Source organism: Hemitrygon akajei, chromosome 14 (assembly GCF_048418815.1).
Source record: "Hemitrygon akajei chromosome 14, sHemAka1.3, whole genome shotgun sequence".
In the NCBI taxonomy this organism is placed as follows: domain Eukaryota; kingdom Metazoa; phylum Chordata; class Chondrichthyes; order Myliobatiformes; family Dasyatidae; genus Hemitrygon; species Hemitrygon akajei.
In genome coordinates this window covers 43,436,865-43,456,624 of record NC_133137.1, presented here as the reverse complement: position 1 = coordinate 43,456,624, position 19,760 = coordinate 43,436,865, and the positions used below count along the sequence as shown (strand labels likewise).

The 19,760-nt window shown below is 42.3% G+C and overlaps 1 protein-coding gene across 3 annotated transcripts in view; it reads left to right on the top strand.

Annotated features, from left to right (window-relative positions):
• washc4 (WASH complex subunit 4) overlaps positions 1-19,760 on the top strand; it is a 165,182-nt gene that overhangs the window by 54,241 nt on the left and 91,181 nt on the right. For all 3 annotated transcript variants that reach the window (XM_073065929.1, XM_073065928.1, XM_073065926.1), the window contains exons 3-6: positions 16,853-16,906; positions 17,321-17,386; positions 17,482-17,527; positions 18,521-18,588. In XM_073065929.1, the coding sequence (XP_072922030.1) occupies positions 16,853-16,906; positions 17,321-17,386; positions 17,482-17,527; positions 18,521-18,588 (234 nt within the window). The remainder of the gene's footprint in view (positions 1-16,852; positions 16,907-17,320; positions 17,387-17,481; positions 17,528-18,520; positions 18,589-19,760) is intronic.

Genomic DNA, 19,760 nt, shown 5'->3' with positions numbered 1-19,760 from the left:
CTCTATCTAAAGGATGTAAGAAAAACCAAACATCAACAATACCACATTTCAATAAAAAAGATTGAATAAACAAAGCTGATTTATTAAGAGATGCTGGTTTAGAAGATGATCGGTCTAAAATTGGGTCTAGCCAGCAGTTAAAATCTCCACCCATCACCAAAGAATAAATACTCGGATCTGGTAGAAAAGAAACAAAACACTCAGAATCCTGGGTCATCTACATTGGGGGCATACACAATCGCAAATACTATTAATTTATTATCTAGTTTCCCTGAAACTATAATAAAATGTCCATTAGTATCAGACACTACTTTATGTTGGACAAAGGAAAGTGTATTATCTATAAGAATTGAAACTCCTCTAGATTTGGCCTGAAAAGATGAATGAAAACAAAGTCCGTTCCAATGGCAAAAAAAACGTAGATGATCACATTTGCATATGTGACCTTCTTGTAAAAAAAAAATAGGGACCTTAAAGTTCCTAATATAAGCAAAAATCTTATTACATTTGACAGGGTGATTTAACCCTTTCAAGTTAAAACTGAGTAAGTTAATAGTTTGGTCCATTTTTAGAATAAAGGAAGGGTTAAAATGTAAGTTAAAACCAATGCATAAACCTTAAGAAATGGTAACCAAGCAACAAGTTGGCTAAAAAAAATACGAAAACAGCTTCTGAAAAAAAAACCTGCCCACCTCCCAAGAAAGAAAACCGGCCAATAGAAAGCCGGCATCTACAACTATGGACAACCCCCCCAAAAAAACCTGGTGATTGCTCCAATTAGTTTCAAGATTGTTTATATTCCAACCCTAGACTAAACAATATCCAAACACGAAATTCAATTCTCATATATCAAAAATACAGTATTAAAAAATACAAAAGGAAATTAGTTACAAAGGTTTACCAAAAGTAAAAGATACCATTATTTATACAGAAAGACATTAAACATTTAATCTTATATCTTCATGAAAAAACAGGCTAAGCAGTTAGCTTTCAAATTTAAAAAAATCTTTATGCTTCAGCATTCAAATGAAACCATTCGGAGGGTCCATCTTTAATGAGATTCTCAGTCAAACTGGGTAGCCAAAGGACGAGTTAACCCTTGATAAAAAAAATTCCAACAAAGCTTATTTAAACTTAGCACATTCTTGCATAAACTCAAGCAAATAGTGTTCGAGAATCTTCGTATTCCACCCTATAATGAATCATACCCCTTCGATGGGATTTGCGAATTAAAAGTTTCTCATTTAATCTTGTGTTTTCATGTAAGGACAAACTAAACAGCTAGCCTTTGGATTTTAAAAACTACTGTGCTTCAGCAGTTGAACGAAACAATTCGAAAGAACCATTTTTAAGTGTGATTCTGAGACGAGCCGGATAGTGAAGGGAGGGTTTAAAACCCTTGTTAAAAATCTCTGACATAATTTCTTTGAACTTAGCACGTTCCTGCATAACCATCGGCGGGTAATCTTCAACAATTCTAATCTTGCCGCCACGATAATCATGCCTCTTCAACGAGATTCGTGTATTAACAGTTCCTTTGTTTTAAATTTATGAAAACAAATTATTACGAATCTTGGTCTATCTCTGTTAGGAGATCTAAACACGTGGGACCTTTGAGCTCGATGAATCATGGGCAAAGACACCAAAATTTCCGGAAATAATTCTTGCAGAAAGTTTGCAAAGAATTCCATAGGATGATTACCTTTGATTAATTGGAGACCCAGAACCCATAGGTTGTTCCTTTTACTTCTATTTTCTATGTTGATAATCTTCTGTCTTAACCTTTCGTTAGACTTCGATTGCTTTTCACAAAGCTTTTGCAGTTCATCCACTTCCATTTCCAGAGACGACAACATTGCTTCATTATTTTTTATATGTTTATTGTGTTCATTAAGAGTTTGCTGAATAGAATCCAATTTACAGTCTATTTGTTTAAATTCAGAGCTGAATTGTTGAACTTTCTCAGAGGCTTCTCGTGTATGACTTTGCAGCAAATCCATAATAGAATCCAAAGAAGCAGAGGGGTCATCCTTTTTAGTACCTCGGCCACTCCTTGATGTAGCCATAATGAAAAAATATCACACTTAAAAAGGAAGTTTCAAGACAGGTTGGAAATCGTAAGATAATTAGAGTTGGAGTCACGGGAGATTGCTGCTACTCCATCAGCCGCCACCAGGATATTTCTGTGTGTTTCAAGTTGCAATGTAAATGTGTTGAAGCTCTAAAGCAAAGGTAGTGGTGCATTTATTATTTAGAAAATTTAATGATTATATTCATTAACAGTTAATTTCAGGGTATTTCACAACTGTATAAGCATTATTTCAAAATTATATTAACTTCATATGAAAGAAAATTCCAGCTTCATGTCTACAGAGGCTATGTGTGTAGGAGCATTTCAGTTACTGTGCAGCCCCACACCTGCCCAGCTTAGGGAACAGTGTGAGCTGTGGTGTACTTCAGGGACCTAATATTTTACGATTGCCTTCATTAGCTTGGGCATAGTGTATAAGAATGGGGAGGTTGTGATCCATCTTTATAGAACATAGTTTCATGACCTTTGCAATATTGTGTGTAGTTCTGATCACCACATCATGAGAATGACTTGTATTGGAGAGGAAAACAGGAGGATCACCAGGATCTTGCCTGGGGCTCTTGCCTCCACAGCCCCAGAGGAAACAACCCAAGTTTGTCAAATCTCTCTATAAAGCACATGCCCTCTAATACAGGCAAAATCCTAGTAAACCTCTTCTGCATCCTGTTTAAAATCTCCATATTCTTCCTATCATTGGGTGACCAACTAGAATACAGTACTTCAGATACAACCTAAACAGAATTTTATAAAACTGCAATTTAATTTCTTGACTCTTGAACTCACTGACATCTGCTGCCTTTACTACCCTATAAAACCTATGTAGCCATCTTCCAGGAGCTATGGGCAGACCTGGTCCTGAGGATCGCTCTGTACATGAACTGCTTGGAAAAGTCATATATGTCGTAAATCAACTCCTGCCTCAGAAATGACCTGGATCTGCTCCAGTTTGGCTACCACCATGACAGGTCAACAGCAGATCCATTTTTTTTTCTGGCACTTTAGTGTGTTCTATGGACCACCTGGGCAACAGGAACTCATGCATCAGGCTGCAGTTCGTAGACTAGATGTTAAGGGTCTTAGCATTAAAAGTGTGTTGGCCCTTTACGTTTAATCTCCAATATGCAGCATCTCACATTTGATTAGATTAAACTCCATTAGCCATTTCTTCAACTGATCCCTTTGGCAAGCTTCTACACTATCCACAGCTACCATATTTCTTCTGTCTGCAAACTTACCCACTCATCTGCTGATCCACTTTCTCATGTAGCCTGAATTTAAATGGCCAAATCACTGTGGATCCCATGCATCTTAATCTCTTATCAGCCTCCCATGAGGGATGCTGTTAAAATCATGTGGGCTACATATACAGCTGTACCTTAATCAACCACCTTTGTCACCTCAAAAACCTCAATCTTATCAGTAAGACATGACCTGCCCAGTTCAAAGCAGTACTGCTTGTTCATAATTAGGCCATAGTTTTCAAAATGCTAATAAATTATCTCCGTATGAATCTTCTCTAACGGTCTGCACTAAGGTTGGCTTTATTGTGGACCTGCTTTGGATCATAAAATGGAGACCAATTTCTGAGGACTACCAGATTTTAGGGATGTATACTCAGAGGTATATGTTGAGTTTATTCCTGGGTGGTATGCGACATTAGGAGCAGCTCCAAGTGCCTCTGAAAGAGTTTCCTAAGTCGTTGTGTGTGTTTTTTTAAGATCTATTTAAAGTCTCATATGTTGTGGCCACTCGCTGAGTTCTCTCCTGCTGAAGAAGTAGATTTTGAAGATGGATGATGGAGAAATGAGCTGGACAACTATTGGTGTTGAGTGGGTTTAAATTTGAAGTGATTCTGATTGGGGTAATCTTGGCTTGTCTGGGATTAGTGTCAATGACAGCTTCTATCATTTTGCTACTGATTGAGAGTAGACTGCTTGGGGAATAGACAGGATTTATCTTGCCTTTAGTGAACAGGACATACCCAGAGAATTTTCCACATTGCTGGGTAGGTGCTACAGCTGTAATGGAGCAATTTGACCTGAGGTGCAGATGGAGTACTGCAGCTGGCTCCCAGACCTCCAGCTGTACCCAATTATTTCAGCTAAATCTAGACAGTCAGTGGGGATTCTGATTTGATCACCAGCTCAAAAGTGTATTTTTACCTCCTATCAGCACAACTCAGCCTAATGATTCTGCTGCTACAGATGATTTTTGTAACTTGAATATTTGTTAATTGTGTGAAATTATTTTGTAGATCTTGAATAAAGTAATAACAGTTAATGTTACACTTTGTGGTGAAATAGAAAAGAATATATAACTTATGGAAAGTAACAGGAGGAATAAAAAGTATGATAGTTTGGCAAAAAAAATTAAACCATAAAACATGCAAGCAGAATTGAGCCATTTCGCCCATTGATTCTGCCCTGCCCTTTCATCATGACTGATTTATTACATCTCTCAACCCCATTCTCCTGCCTTCTCTCAGTAACCTTTGAGCTCTTATTAATAAAGAGCCTATCAGTCTTTAAAAATACCCAATGATATGGCCTCCACAGCCATCGTGGTATTGAATTCCACAGATTTGCGACCCTCATGCTAAAGAAATTCCACCTCATCTCTGTTCTAAAGGGATGACCTTGTAATCTGAGGCTGTGTGCCATCTGATCCTAGACTTCCCCCACTATAGGAGCACTTCCTCTCCACTTCCACTCTATCTCGTCCTTTCAATATTCAATAGGTTTCAGTGAGACATATGGTTTCAGAGATTTATAAAAGAGGAAAGAATAACTAGAGAGAATAGGGCCCTCATAGTAAATGCTTGGCTCAAGGATTGGTGTGGGAGAAGTGGGTTTGAATTTATGGGAAACTAGCACCGTATTGCGGAAGGAGGGAGCTGTTCCATTGGGATGGGCTCCACCTGAACCGTAATGGGACCTGGATATGGTGAATCGCATAATGAGGGCTGTGGATAGAGCTTTAAGCTAAATAGCAGGGGGCTGGGTTCAACAGATTGGCGAAGTATAAAGTAAAAAAGAAATGTGTGGATAAAGGTAAAGTAAAAGTGAAAATTTTAAAAAAGAGAAGGGTGGAGTGCAGAAACATCAAGTGCATAAGGGGCAAAGATAACTAGATTTTAAAGCTCAATGAGTTTAAGGGTACTTTATCTGAATAGCTGTAGTATTTGTAACAAGGTCAGTGAACTTGCCACAACTCAGTATAAAGGGATATGATTTAGTGGCCATTACAGAAATGTGGTTACAGGGTGAAGAGGATTGGGAACTAAATATCCAAGGATATTGGGTAGTACGGAATGATGAGCAGGAGGTAAAGGAGGTGTGGTAGTGCTCTTAATTAAAGAGATGATATAAGATCTAAGGAGCAGAATGTTGAATCTACTGGGTAGAGGTTAGGAATAGTAAAGGAAAAAAATCACTTGTGGGAGTTGTCTGTTGGCCACCAAATAACATTACAGTGGCACAGGCAATAAACACAGAAATATCGGAGGCATGTAAGGGCAGAAAAGCGGTTATCATGGGGCACTTTAACTTGCACAGAGATTGGCTGAATCAAATTGGTCAAGGCAGTCTTGAGGAGGATGCATCCGTGGTGGCTTTCTTGAACAGCATGTTATGAACCTGCAAGGGAATGTGCTATCTTAGATCTTGTCCTGTGTAATGATACAGGTAAAATTAGTGATCTTGTAGTTGGGGATCCTCTTGGAAAGAGTGATCACAGTATGATTGAGCTTTTCATACAACTGCAATAATTCAATCTAAAACCAGAGTATTATATCTAAACAATGGAGACTACAGCAGGGCAAGGGAGAAGTTGGATAGGGTAGACTACGATCAGAGCTATATGGTGGGACAGTTGAGGAACAGTGGAAGACCTTCAAAGAGATTATTCATGGTGCTCAACAAATGTATATTCCAGTCAAAAGCAAGGACAGTAAGGGTGGGGAGAGCCAGCCAGGGATAACAAAAGAAAATAAAAGAAGGCATCAAACAATGAGCTCGTGCATACAAAGTAGTGGGAAACTGGAAGATTGGGAGGACTTTATAAAAAGCGACAAAGAACCACAAAGTGAGCAATAAAGAAAGGGAAGATGGATTATCAAAATGAAGTAGCACAAAGTATAAAAACAGATAGTAGAAGTTTTTCTGATTATATAAAGCTGAAAAGGGTGGCCAAAGTGAATGTAGGTCCCTTGGAGGACGAGAAGGGGGAATTGATACTGGGTAATGAGGAACTGGCAGAGGCTTTGAATGACTATTTTTGTGTCTGGTCACGGTAAGGACACATCTAACATGCCAAAGAGAGATGTTATGGATGCGATGGGAGGTGAGGACCTCAATACAATAGCTATCACTAAAGAGGTAGTGCTGAGCAAACTTGTGGACCTGAAGATAGAAAAGTCCCTTTGTCCTGATGGAATGTATACCAGGGTACTGAAAGAAATGGCAGAAGTTATAATAGAGGCTTTGGAGATGACTTACCAAACTTCTCTCGGACTCTGGGCAGGTCCCAACTGATTGAAAGGAAGTGAATGTCACACCACTGTTCAAAAAAGGATGTAGGAAAAAGGCAAGTAACTATAGGCCAGTTAGTTTAACATCTGTAGTTGGGAAAATGCTTGAAGCTACCATTAAAGAAGAATTAGCAAAGCATCTGGAAATGGATCCATCATGCAGAGGCAACATGGATTCAGCAAAGCCAGGCCCTGTTTGACAAACTTTCTGGAGTTCTTTGAGGATATAATGAGCGCAGTGGATGGAGGAGAACAGATGGACATTATTTACTTGGATTTCCAGAAGGCATTCGATAAAGGTGCCAGTGCCACATAAGACTTATCCATAAGATAAGGGTGCATAGAGATGGGTGTGATGTATTAGCATGGATAGAGGATTGGTTAACTAACAGAAAGCAGAGAGTTGGCTGTTACTCTGGTTGGCAATCAGCAGTGTGCTGCAGTAGTCAGTGCTGGGTCCGCAAATGTTCAAGATATACATTAATGATCTGGAAGAGGGGACCGTGTGTAGTATATCTAAGTTTGCTAATGACACAAATTGAGTGGAAAAACAAATTGTGCAGAGGATACGGAGAGCTTGCAGAGAGATATAGATGATTTAAGTGAGTGAGTGAGCAAGAGTGTGGCAGATTCAGATTCAGTTTATTGTCATTTAGAAACCACAAATGCAATGCAGTTAAAAAATGAGACAATGTTCCTCCAGAATGATAGCACAAAAGCATATGACATAACAGACTACACCAGAAAATCCACATAATGTTTGGCAATCCCCAATCCAGAGTCCGGAGAGGCTGCTGCGTATTAATATCGCGCTACCGTTTTAGCGCGTTCCCTGGAAAGGAGCTCCAAATCCACCAGACAAAACAAGACCAAAAACTAAAGCTACAAGACCTGAACAAAACCATATAGTTACAACAGTGCAAACAATAGCATAATTGATAAAAAAAAAACAGACCATGGGCACAGTAAAAATAGTCCAAAGATGTTAAAAGACTAAGTTCGAAAGAAACCACCACACAGTTTCCACAAGTCCTCAGGGTCCTGATTTGACTCATCATCCCACGCCGGCGGCAGATGGGAATACCCCTGCTATGGACTTCCACGGCGCCGCCTGACTCAGCCTCACAGATGCAGCACACAGTGAAAACCTGACCGCAGCGGACACCGAGTCCGTCGAACCTCCGAGCCTCCGACTATCCCCTCTGGCACAGCTTCTCCGAGCACCATCCTCTGCCGAGCGTATTAAGACGCCCCCGCCAACAGCCATCGGCAACGCAACCCCGAGGACTGGGGGGCCTGTTCTTCCCAGCAGAGACCCGGACCTCACAGCAGCAGCAGCAACAAAGAAGGTCTTCCTGGAGATTTTCAGATGTTCTTCCGTGCTCCCACATCCGTTTTCAACCAATTATGATTGCGCACGGCACCCCGCTTCACAAATAACAGATAATCAGCTTCAGAGTGGTCGCTGCAAGCTGCGTCGCACCGCCATCTTGGATCAATGGAGTATAATGTAGGTAAGGGTGAGGTCAGCCACTTTGAAAGTAAAATTGGAAGAGCAGATTATTATTTAAATGGTAAAAGATTGCAGCATGCTGCTGTGCAAAAGGGCTTGGGAGTGCTTGTGCATGAATCACAAAAGGTTGGTTTGCAGGTGCAGCAGGCTATCAAGAAGGCAAATAGGATGTTGGTCTTCATTGCTAGAGGAATTACAGGTTTCCCCCGCAATCCGAAGGTAGAGCGTTCCTATGAAACTGTTTGTAATTGGAAATGTCGTAAAGTGAAGAAGCAATTACCATTAATTTATATGGGAAAATTTCTTGAGCGTTCCCAGACCCAAAAAAAACCTACCAAATCAAAGCAAATAACACATAAAGCCTAAAATAACACTAACATATAGTAAAAGCAGGAATGATATAATAAATTTACACCCTATATAAAGTAGAAATATTGTAGGTAAGGTGTAGTTTCACTTATCAAACTCGGGAAGGCAGCAAACCAAAATCGATTTGGAGAAAAAAAATCGGCACGTACACATGTACACGCATACTTATGTATGCGCATGCAACTGCCCGCACAAGGCTTCACGGTCATTGTAGTCTTTTTCGGGGTAAACAAATGTATAAAGCAGGCATCTTTTTTCATAAAAGCGAAAATCCTCTTTGGTTAGCGAAAACAGGTACTAATGTAAGTCTTTCGTAACAGCGAGTTGTTGTAAATCGAACGTTCGAAAAGCAGGGGCCACCTGTAAATTTAAAAGCAAAGAAGTTGTGTTGCAGTTGTACAGGGTACTGGTGAGGCCAAACTTGGAGTACTGTGTGCAGTTCTGGTCTCCTTACTTGAGGAAGGATATACTGGCCTTGGAGGCGATGCAGAGGAGGTTAACTAAGTTGATTCCACAGATGAGGTGATCAGACCATGAGGAGAGATTGAGTCGCCTGGGATTGTACTCGCTGGAATTCAGAAGAATGAGAGAAAAGTTTATAGAAATGTAGAAAATTATGAGAGGGATAGATAAGATAGAGGCAGGAAAGTTGTTTCTACTGGTAGGTGAGACTAGAGGCAGGAAAGTTGTTTCTACTGGTAGGGAACATAGCTTCAAGATTCAGGGCAGTAAATTTAGAACAGAGATAAGGAGGAACTGTTTTTCCAAAGAGTGGTGAATCTGTGGAATTCTCTGCCCAATGAAGCAGTGGAGGCTACCTCAGTAAATATGTCTAAGACAAGATTAGGTAGATTTTTGCATTGTAGGGAAATTGAGGGCTATGGGGAAAAGTCAGGTAGGTGGAGATGAGTCCATAGTCAGATCAGCCATGATGTTATTGAATGGTGGAGCAGGCTTGATGGGTCAGATGGCCGACTCCTGCTCCTGTTTCTTATGTGCTTATGTTCTCATAGGGCAAAGGGGGATCTTGTTTAGGCAATGTTCTTAATAAATATTCCCCCTCTGTTTTTACCATAGAAAAAGGCATGAAGACATGGGAACTAGGAACAATGGAGAGGTCTTCTGAGACTGATTATCTTGTGGTCTTGGCGATAGTCCGTATTGCAGTGGAGGTGCCTGTAGATTGGAGGGTAGTGAATGTTGTGCCTTTATTTAAGAAAGATAAACTTCGGAACGGGAGACCAGTAACTCGAACATTTGTTGTAGGTAAGTTAATGGAAAAGATGGAGATTAGGGGCAGTCGTCGTGGCTTTGTGCATGGAAGATCAGGTTTTATGAACGACGTTGAATTTTTTTGGTGATGTAACCAAGAAAGTTGATGAGATTAGGGTGGTAGATGTGGTTTATATGGCCAGTAAGACCTTTGATAAAGTTCTGCATGTTGGAAAGTGTTGGGATCCATTATTACGGATGAGATTTCAGGGTACTTGGAGACTAATGATAAAGTAAGTCAAAGTCAGCATGGTTTCTGTAAAGGGAAATCATGCCTGAAAAATCTGTTAAATTTTTTTCGAGTAAGTAACAAGCAGGGTGGACAAAGGAGAGGCAGTAGATGTCAGAAGGCATTTGATAAAGTGCCGCGCATGAGGCTGCTTAACAAGATAAAACCCATGGCTTTACAGGAGAGATACTGGCATGGATAGAGGAATGGCTAACAGACAGGATGCAGCAAATGTACTCCTCTACCAACTTAGAGGAGTACACAGCATCAGTGACCAGCTACATCAGCAAGTGCACTGATGATGTTACTCTGTCCAAGACCATCACGATACGTGCCAACCAGAAGCCATGGATGACCGCAGAGGTGCGTGCGCTACTGAGGTCCCACGACTCCGCCTTCAGCTCAGGCGACAAGGCAGCTTTAACAACAGCAAGGGCCGAACTGTCCCGAGCCATCAGAGGGGCAAAGCGTGCACACACCCAGCTAATCCACAGTTACTTCCAGGACAGCGGCGACACACGGCGCATGTGGAAGGGCATCCAGGACATCACCAATTACAAGACAACATCACCTAACTGTGCAGGTGATGCCTCCCTCCCAAATGCGCTGAATAACTTCTACACCCGGTTTGAGGCGGAAAATGACGTGGCGGCGAGGAAGTCCACCCCTCCTGCGAATGACCAGGTGCTGTGTCTCTCCGTGGCCAACGTGAGCAGAATCCTGTGTAGGGTCAACCCACGGAAGGCTGCTGGACCAGACAACATCCCTGGTAGAGTGCTCAGAGGATGTGCAGACCAGCTAGCAGATGTTCTCACTGACATCTTCAACATTTCCCTGAGCAGCGCCACCATTCTAACGTCCCCGTGCGGAAGAAGTCTTCAGTGTCCTGCCTAAATGACTACCGTCCCATTGCACTTACATCCATCATCATAAAGTGTTTCAAGAGGCTCATCATGAGGCATATCAAGACCCTGCTGCCCCCCTCACTGGACCATCTGCAGTTTGCGTACCGTCCCAACCACTCAACAGATGACGCCATTACCACCACCCTCCATCTGGCCCTAACCCACCTGGACAAAAAAGACACATACGCTCGGATGCTGTTCATAGACTTTAGTTCAGCATTCAACACAATCATCCCTCAGAAACTGATTGGAAAGCTGAGCCTATTGGGCCTGAACACCTCCCTCTGCAACTGGATCTTAGACTTCCTGACTGTGAAACCTCAGTCAGTCCGGATCGGGAGCAGCACCTCCAACACCATCACACTGAGCACAGGGGCTCCCCAGGGTTGCGTGCTCAGTCCACTGCTGTTCACTGTGCTGTAACACACAGCTCGAACCACATCATCAAGTTTGCCGATGACACGATCGTGGTGGGTCTCATCAGCAAGAACGACGAGTCAGCTTACAGAGAGGAGGTGCAGCGGCTAATGGACTGGTGCAGAGCCAACAACCTGTCTCTTAATGTGAACAAAACAAAAGAGATGGTTGTTGACTTCAGGGGGGCACGGAGCGACCACTCCCCGCTGAACATCGACGGCTCCTCAATAGAGATCGTAAAGAACACCAAATTTCTTGGTGTTCACCTGACGGAGAATCTCACCTGGTCCCTCAACACCAGCTCCATAGCAAAGAAAGCCCAGCAGTGTCTCTACTTTTTGCGAAGGCTGAGGAAAGTCCATCTCCCACCCCCCATCCTCATCATGTTCTACAGGGGTTGTATTGAGAGCATCCTGAGCAGCTGCATCACTGCCTGGTTCAGAAATTGCACCATCTCGGATCGCAAGATCCTGCAGCGGATAGTGAGGTCAGCTGAGAAGATCATCGGGGGGTCTCTCTTCCCGCCATCACGGACATTTACACTACACGCTGCATCCGCAAAGGAAACAGCATTATGAAGGACCCCATGCACCCCTCATACAATCTCTTCTCCCACAACCAGACTATATAACAGTTTCTTCCCCCAAGCTCCTCAATACCCGAAGCCTGGACTGACACCTTGCCCTACTGTCCTGTTTATTATTTATTGTAATGCCTGCACTGTTTTTGTGCACTTTATGCAGTCCAGTGTAGGTCTGTAGTCTAGTATAGCTTTCTCTTTTTTTTTATTACGTAGTTCAATCTAGTTTTTTGTACTGTGTCATGTAAGCCATGGTCCTGAAAAACGTTGTCTCATTTTTACTATGCACTGTACCAGCAGTTATGGTCGAAATAACAATAAAAGTTGACTTAACTTGACTTGAAGTGGGAAGGGGGCCTTTTCTGGTTGGCTGCTAGTGACTGGTGGTGTTCTTCAGGGGTCAGTATTGGGACCGATAAGTTTTACATTGTTTGTCAATGATTTGGATAATGGAATTGATGGCTTTGTGGCAGTTTGCAGATAATACAAAGGTAGGTGATTGACCTGAAGAAAGAAGGAATTTTTTTAGCCAAAGAGCGGTGAATCTGTGGAATGCATTCCACAGACTGCAGTGGAGGCCATGTCATGGGTATATTTAAAGCAGAAGTTGATGCCCCAACCAGTCAAGAATCTATCAAGGGATATCATGAGAAGACAGGTGTACGGGGTTGAATGGGATCCACGATCAGCCATGATGAAATGGCGGAGTGGACTCCATGGGCTGAATGATTTAAGTTTGCTCCTATGTCTTGTGGTCTTATAGGTGAAGGGGTAGGTAGTGCTAAGGAAGCAATGTGATTGCAGAAGAACCAAGTCAAATTGGAAGAATGGGCAAAAAAGTGACAGGTGGAATACAATGTTAAGAAATGTATGATAACGCATTTTGGTAAAAAGCACAGAAGTGCAGACTATTATTTAAATAGGGAGAAAATTCAAAGGTGCAAAGAGACTTGAGTGTCCTCATGCAAGATTCCCAGGAGGCTACTTTACATATTGCGTCTGTGGTAAAGAAGGCAAATGCAATGTTGGCATTCATTTCAAGGAGAATAGAATATAAAAGCAAGGTGATAATGCTGAGGCTTTATGAGACACTAGTCAGGCTTCTGCTAGGGTCTTATAGAATAGAGAGTAGTGAATCTGGAAAGCTGTGCTGCAAACAAGGGAGGTGCGGGGGTGCTTACAGGACTGCTTTGAATTAATGGACTGGACTGTATTCAGGGATTCATCTTTGACTCTGAATGAGTACGCCACAGCTGTCGCTGACTTTATTTAAAAACTGTGTGGATGAGTGTGTTCTTATGAGAACTTAATGTACATAATGGGAATGAAAAACCATGGATGAGCAAGGAGTTTCATAGTCTGCTGAGGGCAGTCTATGGCATTTAAATCTGCTGACCCAGGTCTGTACAAGAAAACCAGGTATATCTTGTGGAGGTCTCTTTCAAGAGCTAAGGAGCAGTTCCAAACGAGGTTGGAAGCAATATTGGGTGCGTGTCAACTCCAGCAGGATTTGCAGGCTTTAACTTCCTACGAAATGAAATCCAACATCATGAATGGTAGTGATGCTTCACTCCAGAACGAGCTCAAGGCCTTATATACTTCCTTTGAAAGGGAGGATAAAACTACAGCTATGAGAATCCCAGCACCCAGTAACCCTGTGATCTCTTGTCTTGGAGACCAGCATTATGCTGTCCTTCTAGAGGGTAAACGCTCACAAGGTGATAGCCACTGATGGAGTACCTGATGAACCTCTGAAAACCTGTGCCAACCAACTGGCAGGAGTATTCAAAGACATTTTCAATCTCTCATTGCTACAGTCAGAAGTTCCCATCTACTTTCTACTTCCGAAGAGCAACAATTATACCATTGCCATAGAAGAGCAGGGTGATCTGCCTTTACGACTCATCCAGTAGCACTCACATCTGCGGTGATGAATTGCTTTGAGAAGTTGGTTATGGCTAGAATCAACTGGACCCACTACAATAGGTCTGCGGTGAACACTATTTCATAGGCTCTTCAAGCGGCACTGGATCATCTGTCAAATGCTGTTTATAGACTACAACTCAACTTTTAATGCCATCATTCCTACAGTTTTGATCGAAAAGCTTCATAACCTGGGCTTCTGTACCTCCCTCTGCAACTGCATCCTAACTTGAAGACCACAATCTGTGGCATTGGAAATAACATGTCCACCTTACTGACAGACAATGCTGGTGCACCTTGGATATGTGTTTATTAGTCTGTATTTGTAAGTCCCACAGGGTCTTGGCTCTGCCATTCTCCCCTACCCTTTTGGGAGTTTCCCACTTGGACTTGGGAGTGTCTAATCCACGCTCAGTGCAGACGTTCCTGTACACAATTCTTGCAAGTTGGTTGTGCCGTTCAGTGTATGCTGTTCCTGCCTGCATCTTGCACCCTGCTACTGTGTGCTGGATGGTTTCAGCGGATTCCTTGCATAGTCTGCATCTTGGGTCTTGTCTGGTGTGATAGACCCCTGCTTCTATTGTTTTTGTGCAGCCATGAGCAGTGCCTCTGTGCTGTCCCTTAGCCCTGCATTTCCAGCTATTGGTAGGGCTTTCTTATGTCAGCCACCTCTGATATCTGGCAATGGTACATCTCATGCAGTTGCTTGTTTTGCCATGGCCTCTAGTCGTTGGACTCGGCTTCATCCTCTTCCATTTTCATGTCCCCTGCCTATTGTCTGAGGTATTCTCCTAACAGGTCATCCTGACGAACTCATGAATGTTTTGCATTTCTTCCAGGACTGTGGCCTTGACACTTCCAATCTTGTCCTCTTTTATTCTGGTGGGGTGTACATTCACTTGATGTTGGACTTTGGGTGGAATCCTCCATGTATTGTTAGTAGTTTCCAGGTCTTGATGTCAGCGGCTTCCACTTCGTTCTTTGGCCAGTACACAATTGTGGCTGGGTACCTGATGGCTGATAGGGTGAATGTGTTGATGGCTTTGATTCTGCTGTCTTTTTAGGACCTGTCTCACTCTTTGGAGGTACTTGAATGCTGCAACCTTTCTTGTGTCCTCATCATGTCTTCCATGTACTTGCAGGATCCCCAGGTATCTGTAGCTGTCCTGTTCATCTGGTATGTGGCCTTCAGGTAACTCCACTCCTTCAGTCTTGATGAGTTTGACTCTTTTCACTACCATCCAGTTGTACTTTTCCAGTCCAAATGACGTCCCAGTGTCTCTGCTACACACCCTTATCAGGCAGATTAGTGATTCAATGTCTCTTTAATTTCTGGCATGCAGCTTGATATTGTCTGTGTGTGTATGTACTGTAATTCAGATTTTTATATTATCTATTGCATTGTACTGCCGCTGCAAAGTTAACAAATGTCACAATTTATGCCGGTGATATTAAATCTGATTCCGATTCTGAAGACCTAGGCCTCGCTATCTCCCTGTGCAACTGGATCCTAGGTTTCCTCATTTGTAGACCCCAGTCAGTACAGATTGGTAACGACTTCTCCTCCACATTAACCATCAGCACAAGTGCACCACAAGGCTGTGTGCTTAGCCCCGCGATCTCTTTGCTGTATACTTGTGGCCACGTTTTGCTCCAACGCCATCTTTTAAGTTTGCTGATGATGCCACTGTTGGCCAAATCAAAGGTGGTGATGAATCCACATATAGGAGGGAGAATGAAAATCTGGTTGAATGATGCCACAACAACAGTCTCTCACTCTATGTCAGCAAAGCCAAAAAGTTGATTATTGACACAAGATTCTGCAGATGCTTGAAATCTGAATTAACGCACACAAAATGCACTAGGAACTCTGCAGGTCGAGCAGCATCTATTAGAAGTAATGAAGAGTCTACATTTTGGGCTGAGACCCTTCATCAGGACTGGCGAGGAAGGGGGCGGGGAGAAGCCAGAATAAGGTGGTGGGGGAGGGAAGATGTACGAGCTGAAGATTATAGATGAAACCAGGTGAGGGGAAAGGTGTAGGGCAGGGGGGAATGAAGTGAAAAGCTGAGAGGTGATAGGTGGAAAAGGTAAAGGGCTGAAGAAGGAGGACTCTAATAGGAGGGGGAGTGTGGACTATGGGAGGAGGGGAAGGAGGAGGAGCACGAGAGAGCACGAGGAGCAGATGAGGAGAAGAGAAAGGGGTAAGAGAGGAGCCAGATTATTATTGATAATTAATGATCAGCTGATTATTGACTACAGGAGGAAGAATCCGGAGGTCCATTTGCATGGGACTAGCATGTAAGGGCCATCACAAAGAACCAAAAGGGGTTTGTGCAGATTTGGCACATCATCTAAAACTTTGACGAACTTCTGTGGATGCATGGTAGAGAATATCCTGATAGGTTGCATCACAGCCTACTACGGAAACGCCAATACCAATGAACAGAAAAACCTACAGAAAGTGGTGGACGCAGCTCAGTTCATCACATGCAAACCCCTCCTTACCACTGAACACATCTGCAAGGAGCACTGCCACAAGAAAGCAACAGCCATCATCAAAGACCCCTACCATCCAGGCTATGCTCTCCTCTCACTGCTGCCATTGAGAAGGAGGTACAGGAGCCTTGCATCCTACTCCACCAGGTTCTGGGACAGTTGTTACACTTCAACCATCAGGCATTTTGGTAGACCAATCGAGTCGAAGGGCCTGTTTCCATGCCGTTTAACTCCATTACTGTGTCCTCTCCACATTCATCCTGTAAATCCCCTTCTGAATCTTGTGTGTTTCAATACAATTACCTCTCAGTCTGTAAACTCTAGTGAATGAAAACATAACTGGTCAACGTGTCATCTTACGTCAACTGTTTCCTTCCAATATATTCTAGATCAATGATGGAATTGAAACTGTGTAGCTGCCATGGTGGGATTGGAGTCTGGATCTCTAGATAGGTGTTCAAACCTCTGGCTTACAAGAATGATAATTTAACTACTGTGCTATTTAACTCTCTTTGTTTTGTTTAGCTTCTGCCGTATGAACAATCCTCACTACTGGAACTTATTAAGACTGAAAACAAAGTAAGTTCATATTAGGCTGTAAACGATAGTCTTCTGATTAATATTTAATCAGTTGCAATATCAATATGCTACGGTTGTGTATGCTTATGAAATTAGTATTTCTATTTATTTGGAAGTTTTGTGTTGTGGTACATTAGATAGTACTTGTTGCAGATATTTCCAATATGCTCTGAACTAAGACTGGAGTTTGAGTGGTCTTAGTTTACTCTACTTTAATTAACCAAGTTTGGGTTCTTTATTTAATCTGTTTTAGTAAATTAGTTCAAAGTTTTTGTTGGTGTTTTCCACACACAATCCTTGTTGAAGTGTCTTGTACTTGAGCCAGTAACTTAATAGTAAATGTGGAGTTTAGTGCTGCTTGGAAATTGTGTTCTTGACCTGAATATTTGTTAATTGTTTGAAATTGTTTTGTAGGTGCTGAATAAAGTAATAACAGTTTATGCTGCTCTTTGCTGTGAAGTAAAAAAATTGAAATATGAGGTATGGGAAGTACCATTTTTGATTTTCATCTGTTTTAGAAAACAGTAAATGGCCTATTTGTGCTTTTCAAGTATCTGAATTGTTTTGTCTTTTAGGCTGAAACAAAATTTTATAATGGCCTTCTGTTTTATGGAGAAGGAGGTTAGTTGGATTTACTTCTAATGCGATTTGTCAGTAGTAAATGCTTTTATATCTGTGTATTCACAATCTAAACCTGGGTTATTATGCTGTGAAGTTACATGACTGGAAATGCCAGATTTGGAGAAAAACACAAAGTGCTGGAGGAACTCAGTGGCTCAGGCAGCATATGCTGTGATCTTTCTGTACTAGTGAGATATTTTGTCTGACACATTTACTACCTATTGGCAAAAGTTGACTTGGGTCCATGTGATGTTGAATACATTTAGAAAAAAATTAACAGTCTGACTTCTCACTAGGTTAGAGGTCTTGCAGCCTATCAATCTGTCCAAAGGATTTGCCCGCCCCCAACATTCTCTCACCACTCCCCTGCACTAAGGGCCAACTACAGAAACCAGTTAGGCTACCAACCAACACATCTTTGGGAATTTGTAGGTACTGGTGCAACCAGGGGAAACCCATGTGCCCTCAGGGAACATGTGCAGACACCACACAGACAGTGCCTGAGGTCAGGATCAAACCTGACTGCTGAAGCTGTGAGGCAGCAGTGTCAACTACTCATTTCCCTTCATTCCATCTTCTTGGAGCTTCATCTCTGCTTTCTGTTGGAATTGACTTTTTATCCACCAGTAATTGGGACTCACTTTGTTTGCCCCTGCCTGATTTTAAAACCAGTGCCATTATACCGCTGCACAACATTCTGATAACTATTTTGCTGGTCGTTTGTGCAGCTATATTGTATTTTGCCAATATCAAAGCAGTACACCTACAGTGTCTTGAATTTTTAGACCAGAGGTCTATCAGTAGCTTGTTCTGTTTATTAATTCTGCTACATCGATTTTATTTTTTCTTTTGCTGGTCAGTAACTTGTTAGAATGCTCAAAAGCAGCTTGGGAGAAGGTGCAGTGTATGATTCTGTAAGCATCCGAGCTGTGTTCCCTTTTTCCCCTAAACCAGCAATCCAGAGGGATCCAACAATGTTGCTTTCTGTTTTAGTCACAGATTCAAGTATGGCCGAAGGGGAGTCGCAGGTCCAGATGGGCAGATTTATTTCTTTCTTGCAGGTATGCCTTTGTCCATTCAGTTGTTTCAGAAGATCATGAGTATTTATGATGGGTCATCATGGCTTGTGTGGGGGAAGAGAGTGACAGTGGAACAGATGGACACTTTGCAGCAACAAATGTAATACCAGGATAGTATGTTTGCTCTCTGGTCCCAAAAATGAACATAACTAAGTTTCTCCAGATGTACCAGGGTGGGCTGGTGCTAAGGATAACATTGGTGAACCTTGTTGATTACAATGACATGGGCAGAAGGGTGTGTGTGTGTGGTCCTTCAGGTAAGCTGTAGGAATTTAAAGCACACTACCGTAAAACTCCAATAATATACTGTCTGACTGTTCGGCATGTGGCTCATGAAATCTTTTCTATGCTCCTTTTTTACTTGCATGGTTCACTGAAAATATATTGTCCTGCTGTGTAACATCTGGAAAGAAATGCATGGCAGCTAATAGTCCAGAAAATCTGCTAGTCCGGCACCAATGAAGTCCTGAATTTGCTGAATTATTCATTTATTTGGCAATACAGCACAGTAACAGTTTCTTCTGGCCCAGTGAGCCCATGTGACCAAATAACCTACTGACCCATACCATACGTCTTTGGAATTGAACCCGTGTCGCTGCTGCTATAATGTTATTGTTATTTGGATTATTATGGTTTTACTGAAGCACTTTTGATGGCTTGCATTTTGGTTTCCAAATACCACAGGGCATAAGATGGTGGGTGGTGGATTTGAACAGAAGTGTAGATGGCGGGGTTGTGGGGGCTGTATATTCCTGGGCTGTTGAAATTGGCACTGTGCAAGGTTCAGCTTTAACCACTCCGACTGATTGCATTGCAATTGGTCAATTGGTGAAGGTTTGTTAGATGGGTATGAGAATGAACTCAATTACTTCAGAATGCAGGGAAGGAGATTTGCATGTGGAAGGCAGGGAAATAACAAATAGAAAGGGAACAGCAGAGGAAATTGAAGCTAGGCAGTGCTCACTCGTATACACTTTATCATCAACCAGAGCATAAAGCTAAAAGCTAGACACTGATAGATGTTGTTGAAATTACAACATATAAGATCAAAGTAGAAGTACTTGTTTGCCACATCTTTAACAAGGTATCAGGTCCTCTTTGCCACATTACAGGAAGGATGAGGTAGCTCAAGGGAAGGTTGGAGCAGGGAAAAT